General features: G+C 42.2%; 1 protein-coding gene across 1 annotated transcript in view; it reads right to left on the bottom strand.

The window, feature by feature from the left end:
- The window catches only part of PCP4 (Purkinje cell protein 4), a 68,282-nt gene extending 50,196 nt beyond the window's left edge, over window positions 1–18,086 (bottom strand). Inside the window, exon 1 of the mRNA XM_006076938.4 lies at window positions 17,946–18,086. Within this exon, the coding sequence (XP_006077000.1) occupies window positions 17,946–17,954 (9 nt within the window). The 5' untranslated portion in view covers window positions 17,955–18,086. The remainder of the gene's footprint in view (window positions 1–17,945) is intronic.
- Window positions 18,087–18,444: the final 358 nt, after the last annotated feature.

The following is an 18,444-nucleotide window of genomic DNA, read 5'->3' as shown; positions in this document are numbered from 1 at the left end:
TCACATCTGATATTGCTGCAAACTTTATTTTCAAATCCCTCAAAAATCCAGAACAACTTGATTTGCTGGAAAACCAGCCCAGGTGTAACTGAGTTGAAGGTTGCCTTCCAGGGAGGGGGCTGTTACAAATGAAGGAAACCGATACTGCCAAACTGTTTGATGCCTGCACAGACCAACCCTGGATCCTACTATGGTGGGAGCTGTTACTTCCCAAGTGCAAACATCATCCTTTAATTGACCCTTGACACATCTGCCCTCTATATCCCCTGACATCACACAGGCAAGGAGAGAAGGGTGAGGACAGAGGGCTTAAGTGTAGGAAAAGTCTCTGGACAAAATGGGCAGCTCGGAGTATTGATCAGAGTCAGTAAAGATATTTGGAATCGTAATTGGGGAATTTTCCATAGCTTAGCATTTATATGGTCTTTTAAAAATGTATGCTTTCCAAATGTTTTGAACCAGCTTTATGACTCCATCCTCAGAACGGTCCTGTGGGGTCAGCCAGCATTATTGATTTCTTGTTCAAGCGTGTCCTTGAGTGGGCTTCTTCTGAGCTGGTCTGAAAACTCCATCTGATTCCTGGCTAAGACCCTCAAGCCACCTGCTTCCACAGTCAGTCATGGGCCATTCCTAAAGCTCTGCTTGGATGGAGAGAAATTATATATAAAAGGCTCCAGGCATGACAAAGGACTAATGGAATTATGTTTCATCGCTCTGTCTCTCAGTTTGGTTTGGTTTGATTTTTTTTGCTAAAAAGCAATCAGGCAGCCCCCATGCCTGCACCTCCCTGCCCCCACATTACAGGGCTAGCCTTGTGGCCCAACAACCCACTCAGGGTCCCTCCCTTAGCAGGGCCCACACTTGGTGTCATGCTCTCAAAACTCTTTACCATGTTCAACATGGAACACCACATTTCTGCTTTTCACTCTCCCCCAAATTATGTCAATGGTCCTGTCCCCACCGCCCCATTTCAGGCTCACCTGGACCTCCCAACTCTGAGCTTTGGTCACCTTGAAAGAGGTTCATGGCAGAGGCGGGTGCGAGCAAACGATGACAGGGCTGTGGCTTGTTTTTAAAAGTGAAAGTGTTAGTCACTCAGTCATGTCCCGCTCTTTGTGACCCCATGGACTGTAGCCGGCCAAGCTCTTCTGTCCATGGAATTCTCCAGGCAAGAATACCGGAGTGCTGCTGCTGCTGCTAAGTCACTTCAGTCGTGTCCAACTCTGCGCCCCATAGACGGCAGCCCACCAGGCTCCCCCATCCCTGGGATTTCCCAGGCAAGAACACTGGAGTGGGTTGCCATTTCATGCATTCTCCAATGCATGAAAGTAAAAAGTGAAGTCGCTCAGTCGTGTCTTACTCTTAGCGACCCCATGGACTGCGGCCGATCAGGCTCCTCCGTCCATGGGATTTTCCAGGCAAGACTACTGGAGTGGGTTACCGTTAAATTTTTTCATTTCTGACGGCGATCTGCTCCACCCCTCTGCTCTCGTCCTGTCTGCCTGTCGTAACACTGAAGGGACACAGAAGCAGAGTGGGGTCCCCTTGGGGGGCTGCTCATAATCCTACAGGTACTTTACACTGCATTAATTTTTTTTTTCAAGTGAGAATCCCAAATCTTCAGCCAAAATTCAACTGTGAGGGAGCTCTCAAATGTAGATCAGCCAAATCTGGTTCTCAGCAAGAATGCAGCAGAAAAAGGATGACATGGAAATTCACAAAATAGTGCCCCCAAAATGAACCAAATCCACTTTGAAGCTGGGAAAGATTAAATCTAGATGGAAAAAATAACAGTGAACTTACAGGAAGGATTTGGTGGAAATACAAATTGACAAATTGCCCTATCTATTTTAAGAGGATATCTCAAAGAAGAAGTAAAATAGCTTTCTGAAGTATAGAACATTGCCAGAAATAATATTTGCAATGTGCCACCGTATTATCTTGATATTTTGACAAGATTTGTGCATATGTGAGAACAGAGCTATAAATACAGGCATGAGCCATGCCCCGAACAAACTCCAAAGACTAGAAAATAATAATGGTTAAAGTTACTAGGTGGGACTTCCCTGGTGGTCCATGGTTAAAACTCCATGCTTCCTCCACAGGAAGCACATGTTCTATCTCTGGTCAGGGAACTAAGACCCCACAAGCCACATCACATGGCCAAAAAAAAAAAGTCACCAGGAGCTCAGATACAAAGTGTGTAATGATATTCTGCCATGCACAAACTCGAATACCCTCACGGAAGGTAGATTACAGGAATATCTAAATTCACGTGGGCATTTCTAACAATTAGAACACAGAACTTTAAAAAAAAAAAAACACAATAGGCACAACTGCAAAAATCTTATCGACTGTTCTCATGTAATCTGCTTCTAAATTACTGAACAGATGTATTTTCACTTCACACTTTTAAAGGAAGATACGATAAGTCAACAGAACCTAACTCGTTATTGATAAGGATGGGGAAAATTCCAACATGTTTAAAGCAATTTATATCACTAAGCAGGAGTTAGAAATCAACTACTATCAGCCCTCCATATCCAACAGTCCCAAATCTGGGATTCATCCAACCGCAGGTTTTAAATATTTTTTAAAAATTCCAGAAAGTTCCCAAAAGCAAAACTTGAATTTGCTATATGCCAGCAACTATTTACTTAGCATTTATATTGTATTTATAACTATTGACATGGCATTTACATTGTATTAGGTGTCATAAGTAATCTAGAGATGATTTAAAGTACATGGGAGGACATGTGTAGCTTATATACAAATATTATGCCATTTTATTTAAGGAACTTTATATAAGGAGCATCTTTGGATTGGTAACCATCCGTGGACAGGGTGGTCCTGGAAATAATCCTCCTTGGATACCTACAGATAACTAAACAATATCCTAATAGATGTGTATCTATTCATTGGACTTCATGACTGCTAAACATGTGGTTCTAACATATATGACTTTTAAGATGAACCATTAGTTAGGTATTGTTTTTAGTTAGGTATAGTTATTCAACCAATATGTTTTGAGCCCTGCTTTTGTCAGCACTGACTCTTTGGGGAAGTTTTCCTGGTCACATCCTTCTTCCCTTTCCCAGGCCAGCACAATGACCTAACCAACGCTTCCCTGACACTTGGTTTATACAGTGAGTAGACCTCTACTCTGTATGGCCCCTCTCATCCAGTTAACTTTATGTAATTCTATCTCCCCCTCTAGCCTATAAGCTCTTTGAGGGGTGGGGTCTGTTCACCCAGCATAATGTCCAGCGTATAATGGATTCTTCATCAATGTAGTTGAATGGTATGTGCTGGAGAGAAGAAAGAGTGTAGAAGACACAATATCTGTCTTTTAAAGGTTTATAATCTAGAAGGCAGACAGAAATTTGACAAGATAAGTGATTACTGATTACAGTCATACCTCGTTTTATTATACTTTGCTAATATCGTACTTTTTACAGATGGAATGTTGGTGGCAATCTTGTGTAAAGCAAGTCTATTGGCATCATTTTTTCCAACAGCATTTGCTCACTTTGTGTCTCTGTGTCACATTTTGGTAATCCTCACAATGTTTAAACTTTTTTATTATTGTTATTATATTGTCATGGTGATCTGTGATCGGTCATCTTTGGTGTGAGTATGGCAAAATGATTGCAACTCTCAGAAGGCTCAGGTGATGGCTACCATCTTTTTACCAATACTTTTAAATTAAGGTACGCAATTTTTCCTAGTCATAATGCTATTGCACGCTTAACAAACCACAGTACAGTGTAAACATCACTTCTATATGCACTGGGAAACAAAAATGTTTCTGTGAGTTGCTTTATTGAGATTTTTGCTTTATCATGATGGTCTGGAACTGAACCCGAAATACCTCCAAGGATTGCCTGTATGTGCAGTAGTTTTGACCATAGAAAGGAACTCTTTTCCCTGAGCAAACATTTTCTAAGAGTTTTTATTGAGAGTTCAGAATGGTCTTACACATTCAAACAGAGCCAGGGAGGTAAGGCAAGGAATGAAGGCCACTGGTATAAACTCTAAGTCAGGGAAACTGCCAGGTGACGCAGAAGAAAACTTTGTGGGCAGAGACCTCCATGATATTGCACAAGAGTAGCAATACTGGCATTTACCAACTTCATGTGAGACTGGGGTGGGAGGATTGAGGGGGTTGGAGTGGAAAGTTGAATCTCTACAAGCAAAGTAGAAGCCCCAGTGAAGGAAAGAATGACTTTGTCAAGATTTCTGTGGTTGTTCTTTTTTAATTCAAGACAGGAAAAGAAAAAAAAGGACAATATTATTTTTAATGTATTTCATGCCCAAGTCCTAAATGGAACTGGGACAGGTATAAAAGAAATTGGGCTATATCTAGGATATGTCAGAAAATGAGCAATTTAATAGGATAGGAAAGGTGTAAGTGAAACCTAGTCTGACTTTTCCTTAAGAAGCTCTGTGATTTTGAATAAAATTAGCCTAGGGGTATTCAGTTCCCTATTTTAAATGACTATTTGGAATGAAATGAATATAGGGCCTCCTTTAATTATCTGAATTCTAAGCAAGGCCATAGAAATGATCATCTTTCTCTAGGTCAGGAGTCTTTAAGCAAGCTGGTCACACCCCAGGAAGGGCAGAGCCACCTTGTTCAGCCACGCAGGCTGTGCACTGTGCAAATCCCGGGACTGCCATTGACATGAACTGTGGTGCAGATGGCCCCTCTGGGGTTGTAAGGTGCTCAACACTTACAACCATGCGTGGTGAAGAGAATTCCAGAATGTCTAGTTATATCACTTTAGGATCTAAAATCAGTAAGAAGGAAATCAGATTTTATCAATAACTAATATCTGGATTGATACCAACATCATCATTTGTGTGTGGGAAAGAGTGAGAATCCCACAACTGAGGATTGTTCAGAACTTCCTCACTCTCCCCCATCCTATTTTTTTTAATTGAAGTATAGTTTTTTTAAATTTTAGTTGGAGGAGAATTGCTTTGTAATGTTGCATTGGTTTCACCCATTCATCCATCTCACTTCAACTGACTCAAATTTGTTCCTTTTATTGGCTGAGTAATATTTCATTATATATATCTATATATATATACACACACACACACCCCCCACATCTTCTTTATCCATTCATCTGTCAGTGGACATCTAGGTTGTTTCTATATCCTGGCTATTGTAAATTGTGTTGCAATGAACATTGGGGTACATAAATTGAAGTGTGAAAGTGAAAGTTGCTCAGTTGTGTCTGACTCTTTGCGACTCCATGGACTATACAGTCCATGGAATTCTCCAGGCCAGAATACTTAAGTGGGTAGCCTTTCCCTTCTCCAGGGGATCTTCCTAACCCAGGGATCGAACCCAGGTCTCCCTCATTGCAGGGATATTCTTTACCAGCTGAGCCACAAGGGAAGCCCAAATTGAAGCATAGTTGATTTACAATATTATGTTAGTTTCATGTGTACAGCAAAGTGATTCAGACATAAGTTGCTTCAGTCATGTTTGACTCTTTGCAATCCTGTGGACAGTAGCCTGCCAGGCTCCTCTGTTCATGAGATTCTCCGAGCAAGAGTACTGGAGTGGCAACAGTACTGAAGTGGAGCAGGTTCTTTAAGATAAGGTAAGTCGCTTCAGTCGTGTCCGACTCTGTGCGACCCCAGAGACGGCAGCCTGCCAGGCTTCCCCGTCCCTGGGATTCTCCAGGCAAGAACACTGGAGTGGGTTGCCATTTCCTTCTCCAATGCATGAAAGTGAAAAGTGAAAAGTGAAAGTGAAGTCTCTCAGTAGTGTCCGACTCTTTGCTACCCCATGGACTGCAGCCTACCAGGCTCCTCTGTCCATGGAATTTTCCAGGCAAGAGTACTGGAGTGGGGTGCCTTTACCACTACTATATACGTGTGTGTGGGTGGGTGTGTGTGTGGGGTGGGGGGTGTGTGTTATATTGTTTCAGAATCTTTCCATTATTATGAGATATTGAATGTAGTTCCCTGTGCTATACAATAGGACCTTGTTGTTTATCTCTTTTATATATAGTAGTGTGTATCTGTTAAGCCTAAGCTCCTAATTTGTCACTCTCACCCCACTTTCCCCTTTGGTAAGCATGAGTTTGCTTTCTATGACATCCTTACTCTTGAATTGCTCTCCGAATAGCACTATGTGCTTCACTGCAGTTCCTGGTGCTCTGGTAAGAGGATTTATATTTATACAGTTTACCTTTAACCAACCTAACCTCCCCATAGTGGGTAAGTGTCTTTAAAAATTCCTGCATAGTCACAATACAACATAGAGGAACTTGAGGACATGATGACAGGTAAAACAAGCCTGTCACAAAAAGACAAACATTGTATAATTACACTTCTACGTGGTGCTTAGTCAAATTCATTGAGAAAGCAGAAAGCTGGTTAACAGGGGAGAGAGGGAGGCGAAGGGGGAGATGTTTAAAGGGTAGGATTTCAATTTTACAAGATGAGAAATTTGGAGATCTGCTTCAATAACGTAAATAGACAACACTGCAGAATTATACACTTGAAAACGAGTAAGATGGTAAATTTTATAGTATGTATTCTCTACAGGAATAAAAAAATTCCTACATAAAATCTTCACAGATTGAAGATAATATTACTGCCAGCAAAAGGAAACAGTGAAATTACTACCTAACCATTCTCCTATCAGAATGGCTTCACAAGCGCCAACATGAGCTTAAAAACACAATCAACAAATTCATCTCAAAAGAAGTACAGTTAACAACACTATTTGAGTTAAAGATTTTTATACCTTCCACCAGCAATTACCTCTCACAAGTATATATGGTGCTTGGAAATCTTGATTAGGGTTAATAAAGCCATCATCACAATTAACAAAATATCTAGTTTATCTCATCATATTCTTGTCCATTTTAAGGTTTATTTTTGTATGTTTTATGGCTGCACTTACTATATGAGCACATAAGCCTGCACTAAGTGAACTGAAAGTCACTCAGTCATGTCTGACTCTCGTGACCCCAAGGACTGTAGCCCACCAGGCTCCTCTGTCCATGGAATTTCTCAGGCAAGAATACTGGGTAAATTATTATAAAATAAGTAAATAAAAAATTATTGCGAATGCATGCTCCAACTTTTTTCCTGAGAGGATATACTGTCAAAATCTTTGAAGACTACTCTCCTTGAGGATGGATACCCATGGTCACCATGGACACCATTCCATTGGTCTGTCATGAATCCACAGGAGGACTGCAGAGACGGTTTCCCGGAAGTTGATAAGCTTTGAATGTTATTTTAAACACTTGTGGATGGTTATTATTAGAATACCAACAGCTAATGGAAAAGTCAAAGAAAAGAAAGGGCAGGATAGCAATAGTTTCACTAGGAACAGAACAGAATCATTTCAAAACCACCTTGAATTGTTTCAGGAAGGGGTTCCTATAGCATAATGGTTTGAAGTTTTGCTTGTGGCATTTCCATCTGCAGCTCTTTGAGACATATAAAATAAGAGGATTCTCAAACAGGGCTCAACATGCTCCTCCATCTTGGATGTAGGCAGGTTTGTGTCAACACCTGTCTACTTGATGTCTCACCCCTCCCAAATGAGGAGACCACCATTTTGGATGTTCTCAGGCTCACAATTTGACCAATTTATGGCCTCACAGATTCTTTTGCTCTTCAAATATGTGTGGGGAAATGTGAAAAAGAAAAGCCTACGTACAATTAGCCATCTTGCCATGCTCAAGAAAATAAAGTGATAATTTCCTAACAATTCATAATTAAACAGTGCATGCCATATCCAACTCTTTGCAATCCTATAGACTGTAGCCCACCAGGCTCCTCTGTCCATGGGATTCTCCAGGCAAGAATACTGGAGTGGGTTGCCCATTTCCTTCTCCAGAAGATCTGCCCAACCCAGGGACTGAACCTATGTCTCTTATGTCTCCTACACTAGCAGTGGGTTCTTTACCACTAGTGCCACCTGGGAAGCCCAGGAAGAAAGTTTTTCTTGACCAGGGATCAAACCCTGGCCACGGCAGTGGGAGAGCTGAATCCGAACCACTAGACCATGAGGGAGTGTCAAGGAAACAGTGAATACTACTTAATAAGGAAATGATAGGTCAGGAAGCAACAGTTAGAACTGGACATGGAACAACAGACTGGTTCCAAATCAAGAAAGGAGTACGTCAAGGCTGTATACTGTCACCCTGCTTATTTAACTTATATGCAGAGTACATCATGAGAAATACTGGGCTGAATGAAGCACAAGCTGGAATCAAGATTGCTGGGAGAAATATCAATAACCTCAGATATGCAGATGACACCACCCTTCTGGCAGAAAGTGAAGAAGAACTAAAGAGCCTCTTGATGAAAGTGAAAGAAGAGAGTGAAAAAGTTGGCTTAAAACTCAACATTCAGAAAACTAAGATCATGGCATCTGGTCCTATTACTTCATGGCAAATAGATGGATAAACAGTGGAAACAGTGGGATATTTTAATTTTGGGGGCTCCCAAATCACTGCAGATGGTAACTGCAGCCATGAAATTAAAAGACACTTGCTCCTTGGAAGAAAAGCTATGACTAACCTAGACAGCATATTAAAAAGCAGAGACATTACTTTGCCAACAAAGGTCTGTCTAGTTAAAGCTATGGTTTTTCCAGTAGTCATGTATGGATGTGAGAGTTGGACTATAAAGAAAGCTGAGCACAGAAGAATTGATACTTTTGAACTGGGGTGTTGGAGAAGACTCTTGAGAGTCCCTTGTACTACAAGGAGATACAACCAGTCCATCCTAAAGGAGATCAGTCCTGGGTGTTGATTGGAGGGACTGATGCTGAAAATGAAACTCCAACACTTTGGCCACCTGAAGCGAAGAGCTGATTCATTTGAAAAGACCCTGATGCTGGGAAAGATTGAAAGCAGGAGGAGAAGGGGAAGACAGAGGATGAGATGGTTGGATGGCATCACTGACTCAATGGATATGAGTTTGAGTAAACTCCGGGAGTTGGTGATGGACAGGGAGGCCTGGTATGCTGCAGCCCATAGGGTCACAAAGAGTCAGACACGACTGAATGACTGAACTGAACTGATACCTAAGAATCTTAAATTAAGTGTTATTTATAAATTAGTTTTTAAACATTGGAACTTAGCCACATGGTGTACAGAAAAGTGATTGGCTAAAAAATTTTCAAAAAATATCTTGAGAATAAGAAAGAGCTTATTTCTTTATCTTTACTTCCTGTTTGGTTAAGATCAATGTTAATGTATAGTCTATTGTCAATCTCTGGTGTCCTTTTCTCAGTCATTGCATAAAATTAAAATATAATATGAACTTATGGTTACTGAGAAGACTCTTGAGAGTCTCTTGGACTGCAAGGAGATCAAACCAGTCAATCCTAAAGGAAATCAGTCCTGAATATTCATTGGAAGGACTGATGTTGAAGCTGAAGCTCCAATACTTTGGCCACCTGATGCAAAGAACTGACTCATTGGAAAAGACTCTGATACTAAGAAAGATTGAAGGCAGGAGAAGGGGATGACAGAAGATGAGATGCTTTGATGGCATCACTGCCTCGATGGACATGAATTTGAGCAAGCTCCAGGAGTCGCAAAGAGTCAGACATGACTGAGCAACTGAACTGAACTGAATGGTTACCAAGAGGATAGGGTTGGAGGAAGAATAAATTGGGAGTTTGTGATTGACACGTACACACTTCTATATTTAAAATAGATAACCAAAAACAACAACAAAGTAACTAGTCACTTCATTAGAACTTTGGCCATGGCACAGGTGTAGCATTATGGAAGCAGATGACCATTTCTTTTGCTGAGTCATTCCACAGCAGCTTTGGACTGTAATAGCTGGAAAAGCATAATCTCTGGTCAACCCAGATACGAACTTACCTGTCAAATCATCATAAACAAGTATTTAAAAAACTAACATGCAGAAGATATTTCAGGCCATTGGGTTAAAGATTGCTCTATGGATGACTTGACATATTTCAGTCTTGGAAAATCCACCATTGCCCTCAAACTGGAGAGGGAAAACCACTCAGAACAAAGGACCCCCTGTTCTCTGTTATAGCTCCATTATGGTATGAAAATGGCCCCATTCGAAAGTTCCATCATTTCATACTTCTTGGCTTAGATGTCCTGAAAGGCCATTTTCAATCTGTGGATGATTACCTTCCTGTTTTATGATTCTAATTTGTCTTCCTTTTATTTATAAACTGGCAGCTTAAGAGCAAAATATAAAATAATGGCATTTAGTGGGTGATTGATTTTTCCACGGACAATGTTATAAATATGGCCATGCGTTTCCCTTTCAGAAATGAATGAGAAGTATTTCAGTGAGATTCTGAAGCATAAATTTAGGGCTATTTGCAAGGCACAAATGGCATTCAAGCAGACTGATGCCTGTAATGGGTAACTCATTGTTCATGTAAAAGAGCCCTGAAAGAGATGCTGGTTTGTAGGTCTGGACCTTTGATGGGTGCGGCAACCTTGTTTGGCTTATGTCACAGAAACATGAGCCATACAACATTCTCGTGTGCGTGCTCTTTCGTGTCCAACTCCTTGTGACCCCATGGACTGTAGCCCACAAGTCTCCTCTGTCCATGGAATTTTCCAGACTAGAATACTGGAGTGGAGGGATCTTCCCAACCCAGGATTGAACCCACGTCTTTTGCGTCTCCTGCACTGGCAGGTGGATTCTTTACCACAGCGTCACCTGATACATTCGTGTATCCGTATCCAAAAGCCACCTATATTAAATCAAATGAACAGCATTTTGCCATTGATTATTTATACCTCACTTCATTCCAAAGACTGGAAGACTGGTAAGTAGCTTATGAGTAGGGAATATAGGAAAATGGACACAAACTCCATGGACTGCACAGTGTTCCGGATTCATAATTCAACGTTCAGCTTCCAGGAGAACAAATATGAGTTGATGTCTTTTGCATATGAATTGTCCTATATTCCTATTTCAAATATAAAGTAACCTGAAAAATTTAAACACACAACTATAATTAAAATGTTTGTTTTAATGAATATTAACATTGGCATTCCCTTAACTATTATGGTATGAATATGCAACTATAATTGAACTATTTGTTTTATTTAGTATTAACATTGGGGCTTCAGTTTAAGTATTAATTATAATATTTAAATACACAGCTTACTTTCTGTATTCTATATTGTGCCTTCAACAATATTCCAGAATTTATGGTTTGACTATGATTGGGCATATGGAGCTAACTTACTAAAGATCAGTTTGGACTATTTCTTATTCACCCTTAACCCCTAACTGTCTAATTGACTCTATATTTCAATACAATGGGCCTTTTTTAAGGTAGAAGTGAGCTCTGCCACCTTGGGCTATCATTGCTTTTGTCTGAATTTCACAGAACTTATTTGAAGCAAAATAGTCTCAACGGAGAAAAGCCCCAAACTGAAGGATATTAGAATTCTCCATTCTTCCCTCAGCTCCCTATTTTCCTTGACATTTTCCCAAATGTCAAGAGTTCTTTCTATTGAGAGTCTTCTGATTTTTTTCTCATTTTCTTTGCTAGCCATGAAAGTGTTTATTTGACATGTGTAACAATGCACCCATTTCCAATTTAAAAGGATTTAAATGGCAAACACAGGTTTCAAACCTGGAGGTAAAGAACAAAAGAGAGAAATTTTTCTCTCCAAATCTACCCAGACCACAAATCTCAACAGTTAGAAAAGAAGGTGCTGGTCTGTTGGTTATAATAACTGATAAATCCAGACCCCCAAAAGCCATTTGATCTGATTCATCCAGTAACTGAACATCCCCAAGTGCCAAACCAGGAGCTGGGTCTGTGGATGACATCAGAAAGTTCACAGTCCAGGTAGGATAATTCTAATACATAAAATGCAGCCCGTACTAGTTATGGTCTGGATGTTTGTGTTCCGCCAAAATTTGAATGTTGAAATCATAACACCCAAAGGTGATGGCATTAGGAGCTGATTAGGTTGTGAGGTTGGAGCCCTCATGAGTGAGATTTTGAGATTTTTGTCATTGTTTGTTGTTTAGTTGCTAAGCCGTGTCTGATTCTTTGCAACCCCATGGACTATAGCCTGCCAGGTTCCTCTGTCCATGGGATTTTCCAGACAAGAATACTGGAATGGGTTGCCATTTCCTTCTCCAGAGGATCATCCCAACCCAGGGATAGAACCCACATCTCCTGTGTCTCCTGCATTGGCAGGCAGATTCTTTACCTCTAGTGCCACGTGGGAAGCCCAGGGATTTAATAGCCATATTTAAACAGCCCAGTATAATAGGGATGCTCTAAGGACCATGGCAACCCACTCCAGTATTCTTGCCTGCATTGCAAGTGGATTCTTTTACTGCTGAGCCACCTGGGAAGCCCATAAATGGAATTAGTGCCTATATCAAAAAGACCCCAGAGGAATCTCTTGCCCCTTCCAATAGGTGAGGATACAGTGGGAAATCTGCAACCCAGAAGAGACCCATCACCTGAGGATGCCAACACCCTGATCTCAGACTACCAGCTTCCAGCACTGTGAGCAATAAATTTCTATTTTTTATAAGCCACTTAGTCTGTGGTATTTTATTGAAGCAGCCCAGACAGATTAAGATAACACTTTAACAACATGATCTTTAATGCACTGTTTTATAAAAATATCAATCAAATACAATATAAACCTGTGCATATGCATCCCCTAAAACCTTTCTATTCCCTACTCTGAAGCCTTTTCTAGAAAGTCATTCTAAAGTAATGGAAAGCCCCAAGCTTGGGTTCATGATGTTATTCAGATGTTCAAACAGTCCAGTGCGCCCAGTGAACCAAGAACAGAAAGACCCCAAACAAAGTGTGAATGCCTTCCACCTCTGAAAACACTTCTGACAGAGCTCTGAGAGCAGAAATTAGAATTTTTAAAAATAATGCAGAGAACGTGTTCATCATACATTCAAGGCACTTTCCATTACAAAAGCCCATGTTTCCTCTTCATCTTGATCACATTATTCCACTAAACCTCTAATTGTGAGTCATTTATTCAATTTTTCTTTCTAAAAAATATCATACATCTTGCATTCTGTCATTCTTAGAATTGAAGAGAGAAAAACAATGAGACTTCTTAATCCCACAGCTTCTGTTAATGAAATGCAGGATTGGGGAAATCAATCTTAGAGCAATCCATTACCATCATCAGCTGAACAAACACACATTCTTGCTTCACTGGCCTCTTCCTACTTAGGAAATGTTGAACCTCAGACCCAAGTTGTAATTGGAGTCTTTCTAGACCTAATGTCCCCATTTAGAACATCTATCATGCTATGATCCAGCAAAACCATATGCATCTTGCTGGGTCTTCCTGTATCTCAGCTGCAGGGCCATCCGCAAGTGAGGTTAAAATTGCCTAAGAAGTTGAATTTTCATTTGACCTTTTCCTGCTAAGCCTTTGAGGCCAGTTGCAAAATCCACATTTTATGCAGGTATCCTCAGGATCTGTGCTTAACTGGTCTAAGTTATACAGTTCCTTGCAAACCTATTACTCACACATTGGCATCTGTTTCAGCTTACTATTACATCATAGGAAACACAGAACTATACTAATTTTCACTTTAGACCTGTTTTATCTTAATATTTCTCTCTCCAAAGGATTACCCTGAATGCTGGTTAAGTAAACCCTAAACCAGTGTCAAATGCAAATTTTAAACCAATGGCTACCTTTGAAAAATAAAGTCATGTCTTGTCCATCCCCTCTACCCCTGATATAAGTGGCAAAGCTTCCCCCTTGCAGTCTCTTTCCAAAACAATGCGGTTCACTGCTTGCTTCTTGCTTCAGAGATTTAGTGTATCAGGCAAGTAGCTTCTGATTCAGCTCTAAGGATACACTGTGTGTGTCTCTGCTCAGTCATGTCCAACTCTTTGTGACCCCAAGGACTGTAGCCTTCCAGGCTCCTCTGTCCATGGAATTTTCCAGGCAAGTATACTGGAGCAGTTTACCATTTCCTTCTGCAGGGGATCTTCCCAACTCAGGGCTCGAACCTGCTTCTTTTACGTCTCCTGCATTGACAGGAAGGTTCTTTACCACCAGTGCCACCTGGGATACACATGAAGGTCTAAAGATTTGCCCTTTAATTCCTCCTGTGTTCAAACCAGCCCTGGACAGGTACAGTCTTACTGTCATCGCCAAGTCTGGATGAGAGAAAGGCCCAGAAACCTGGCACCAAATTGCAACATTCCACTGAAACCGATGCTAGGAAAGAGACCAGGAACAGCAACAAGGAAGGGTCAGGAGAACACTCTCCCAAAGGGGTTTCAAGTCTAATTCACAGCTGTCAAGGATGTATTATGCAATGGGGAACACCTTACCGCCTCACAAAAAGTACATGTCATTTTGCAAAGCCACTCTCCAAACATGTGCCGCTATGCGTTACATTCTTGCTCCTGGCTCTACTAAATCAGTTCTTTTGAAAAGGAACTTAAAAAGACACCTGAATGAGAAAATGGGACTGACTGTCATTATTGGCAGAACTTATTTCACATGGTATTATTAGGTCACTAAACAAAGGGAGCCTTTTTCTTCTCCTTATGTGAGAAATCTGGTGGGGAAAGATGAGAATGCATTTTGTAAACGTCAGCCATGGTGGTTAGGATTTCTGATCCAGCAAATGTACCTAAGCCTGCATCTTAATCCCTGCTAAGTGATCTTGCAGCTCATCTCGTAGATTGCTCCAGGCACCTCTAACACACTTTAATACCGAAATGCAAAATAGACACCCCCGCCAACCACCTCCACTCTGTCACGTTGCCCTAAATTTGGACTTTACTTGCCTTGCTACACGTGAGCTTCTCTTTTCAATCACATGCCATTTCCCCCATAAAGTGTTGTCAAAAGGGAAAAAGAAGATGTTGTGTTGTCCTAAAGTCACCCAATTTGAATCAAGCTGCAGGCTCAATCCCCTCATGAAAGGCTGCAAGAACTCAAGAGAGCCCACTCCAGGGAGCATTTAGCCACTGGGGAGCCTCTCCTCCCAGCCCAGCTGTGAACCTCAGAATTTCTAGAGCAGGAGATAAACCCAAGCATCTGGAGCAGGAATGAGGTGCCCATCAGACTCAAATAAAACCCAAAGTCGTAGGAAAGTCTGAGAAAATCCACTGCTTTGGCTCTCTGGGGTAATTAGTTACATGGGTAAGTAAATGATCATCTGAAATCCACACCCGCCTGAGAGTTATTAAAACCGGAAGCCACATGGAATTCATTTAACTAAAGAAAAGCTTGAGGAGAAAGGAGGGTCTGTTCAACTTTATTAAACATTTTAAGTAGATTTAAGTTTGAGTCAAAGGACCAATTTCCACTCTCCAAGGAGAACACTCCCAAGAAACTGGGAGATGAGCCAGGGAGCTGGTCACCCTGAGGACGGGGCTGCATGTGACCTGAGCAGGGAACCCGTGTAGGAGGGAGAAGGTGGCGGGGGTCGGGGGGAATGCTGGATTGAGGCAGGTGACAGCAAACAGAAGTCAAGGTGTGAGACACTGTGGGAGTTTATCAACATTCAAGGAAAGAGGCAGAGTTCTTGGAAGAGCCCGGCAAGGCATCTGACAGATGCTGGGGGGCAGGGCCGTGGTTGCAGAACTGCCCTAATTACAGGTTCAGCAGAAATGAGGTTGTGATCCTAATGATGGGTGAGCTCTGGGATACTTGCTGTCTCCCTGAGGACCCACAGTTAAGTGAACATTGCCAAGCTGAGGCATTCTAGAAAGCTCCAGATGCTGAGCAAGGAGACTCTGGTAAAGATGGGGGTGACAGCCAGAGGGAAGAACCAGCAGGAAGTTCCCCACTCCTGAAGAGTCCCCTTTAGCCAACCTGAGTGAACACAGGGAGGGCCCTGGGCTGCACATGTTTCCAAGCCCTTCTACATGAACCTATTAAATTGTATATAAAAACCCCACTCCACACAGTTGTTCCTGCTACTCACAAGCAAGGTGAGCTGGTGCAAACAGAGAAGCTTCTAGAATCTCCATTGAGTCTGCAGAAAGCCCCTTAAGTGAACATTCAGGACCAGAAGACCCAGCTTCCTGGCCTCGCCCCCTACCTCACCCCCCCGTCCACCTCTCTCTTCTTCTCTGGCACCCATCGTTCACATGGACCAGGAAATTCCATGTGCCGTTTGGACATCAAGACCCACCCAAGTCCTGATTCTACCCTTCACGAGCTGGTGGCTTTGAGCCAACTGACCTTGACCTGTGCCTCAGTTTCCTCATCCGTCAGTTGGGAATCATAACAGCACCCACTTATTCCCAGATGGCGCTAGTGGTGAAGGACCCCCCCCCCCCCCCGCCAATGCGGGAGACATAAGACCTTTGGTCAGGAAGATCCCCTGGAGGACAGCACGGCAACCCACCTCAGTATTCTGGCCCGGAGAATCTCATGGACAGAAGAACCTGGAAGGCTAAAGTCCATGGTGTCACACAGAGTCAGATAGACTGAAGCAACTTAGCACGCACATGGTAATTCTATTCTAATTCATGGGGTTGTAAGGAAGTTCAAATAAGACAACTAGATACCCCGCTTGGTTCTAAGGATGCTGGGCAAATAGGAGCTGCCATGGCAGTCACCCTTGTTGCTGCTGGAATAACCCTGCCTTCCCCTCTTCCATCCATACTTGCCCTCCTCCTTGCCCTTGGCTCCATCCCAAACCCAATTCCTAAATCTCATAACGCTTTGCCTGCTCTGTCTTCCTGTCATGCTTGTATCAAAAGTCACCCATCAGGAAAATGAAAGCTGGAAAGAGGCATTTTATTGCTGAAGTTGTTAATTTTACTGTATATATATACATATATATGTATATATATGTAAGTCATTCAATCATATCCAACTCTTTGTGACCCCATAGATTGTAGCCCACCAGGCTCCTCTGTCCATGGGATTTTCCAGGCAAGAAATACTGGAGGGGGTTGCCATTCCCTTCTCCGGGGAATCTTCCCAACCCAGGGATCAAACCTGGGTCTCCTGCACTGCAGGCGATCCTTTATATCAAAAGTCACCCAATAGACATATGAAAGCAGGAAAGAAGCATTTTATTTTTAAAGTTGTTAATTTTACTGTAGATTTCCAAAAAAGGTTCACCCGTCTGTTAAAAAAAGAAGACAGACAAAATAAAAGATCTAAAAAGTAATGATTTAAGTGCCAACCAAAAGGAAATGAAAGTGGATTTGTCTTGGTTACCAAGTGCAAATTAGAGGGTGATGCTATACTACCCCAAATCTGCCTTTTTGTAAAGATAGAGAATACGATCTTTTTAAAAATACAGTGAGCATTCAGTTTGCCCCCCAACAAACTCTCTTCTGCGTAAACAGATGCAGCGCAGTGACTTTCAGTTGAAAACTGTAGCCCCTCTTCTCCCAGGGTCTCTCCCATCTTAGACCCACACACCTATACACACAGATTTTTCATGGTTCACTGGACTTGCATTTCTCTCCTGGTTTTACTCTGATTAACTGCAGATGTAGTTTGTACAGGCAAGGTTTCCACAGGATCATGCAATGCAATCCTTCCCTTGCTTCTCTTCCAAGGCTGACTTTCACCAGATGGCCAGCCTGCTCACATTCTGAAAGGTACCCACCAAGGAAGATATGTGAAGACCCACACACCGCAAGAGGACAAATCTTTGCAAGAGACTAAAAACACTCACTCAGCCTTCTCTCCTGAGGTCTAAATCCCAAAGCACTTTCCAACTCACAGTTCAATCAGAAGCAAACAATGAATTCCTTTCATTTTGAATTTGTAAAAGTTGCAACTTAACCAATTTTTGCACTTGCAATGCAAACCCAGATAGGAACAGAATCAGTCTTCCAGGTAAATAGCTCCAGGGTCGACGTGCTCTCACCACTTGGAAGCCCTTCACATCTTCTAACTTTGCCCCGTCTCACCCCCAGGTTTCCCTCCCAGAGTGGAAGCCCCACTCACCTCACTCATGATGCTGTAACAACGGGCAGCTCCGTATCCCCACTGGCCACACGGAGAACACTGCTCAGGGGTCGCTGCTCCCCGTTCTGGCTTTTCTCTTAAAAAGGGCTGCCCGGTGGCATCATGCTTCCTCTGAGCCAATGAGATTCATTCACCTGTCTGAACGCCTGGCAGATATCTGAGAGCTCCCAGGGCCACCTAGTGGAGCAAAGGAGAAAGGCAGGCTGGGTCAGGGCTCCAAGCCCCACCAGGGAGGGAAAGAAAGGACAGATGACAAGATAGTCTAAGTAGGAAGCACAGAGATCATCACAGATTTGTCACTCCATAATTCCAAGGGGTACGGGATTTAGATACTTGGAAAATGCACTTTCAATGTCAGTGAGCAGAAGGTTTGTTTTTGGAAGGAAGAGCAGTTCTGAAAATCCTGATGCTAGTCACCCAGCAACCCCCTGGTTTACTTGGGAGGCGCCTGCCCTTCGTAGCACAATCTTAGCTTTCA

This window comes from Bubalus bubalis, chromosome 1 (assembly GCF_019923935.1).
Source record: "Bubalus bubalis isolate 160015118507 breed Murrah chromosome 1, NDDB_SH_1, whole genome shotgun sequence".
Classification (NCBI taxonomy): Eukaryota; Metazoa; Chordata; class Mammalia; order Artiodactyla; family Bovidae; genus Bubalus; species Bubalus bubalis.
Note: the sequence above shows the minus strand (reverse complement) of the source record. Positions and strands in the feature narration are given on the sequence as shown.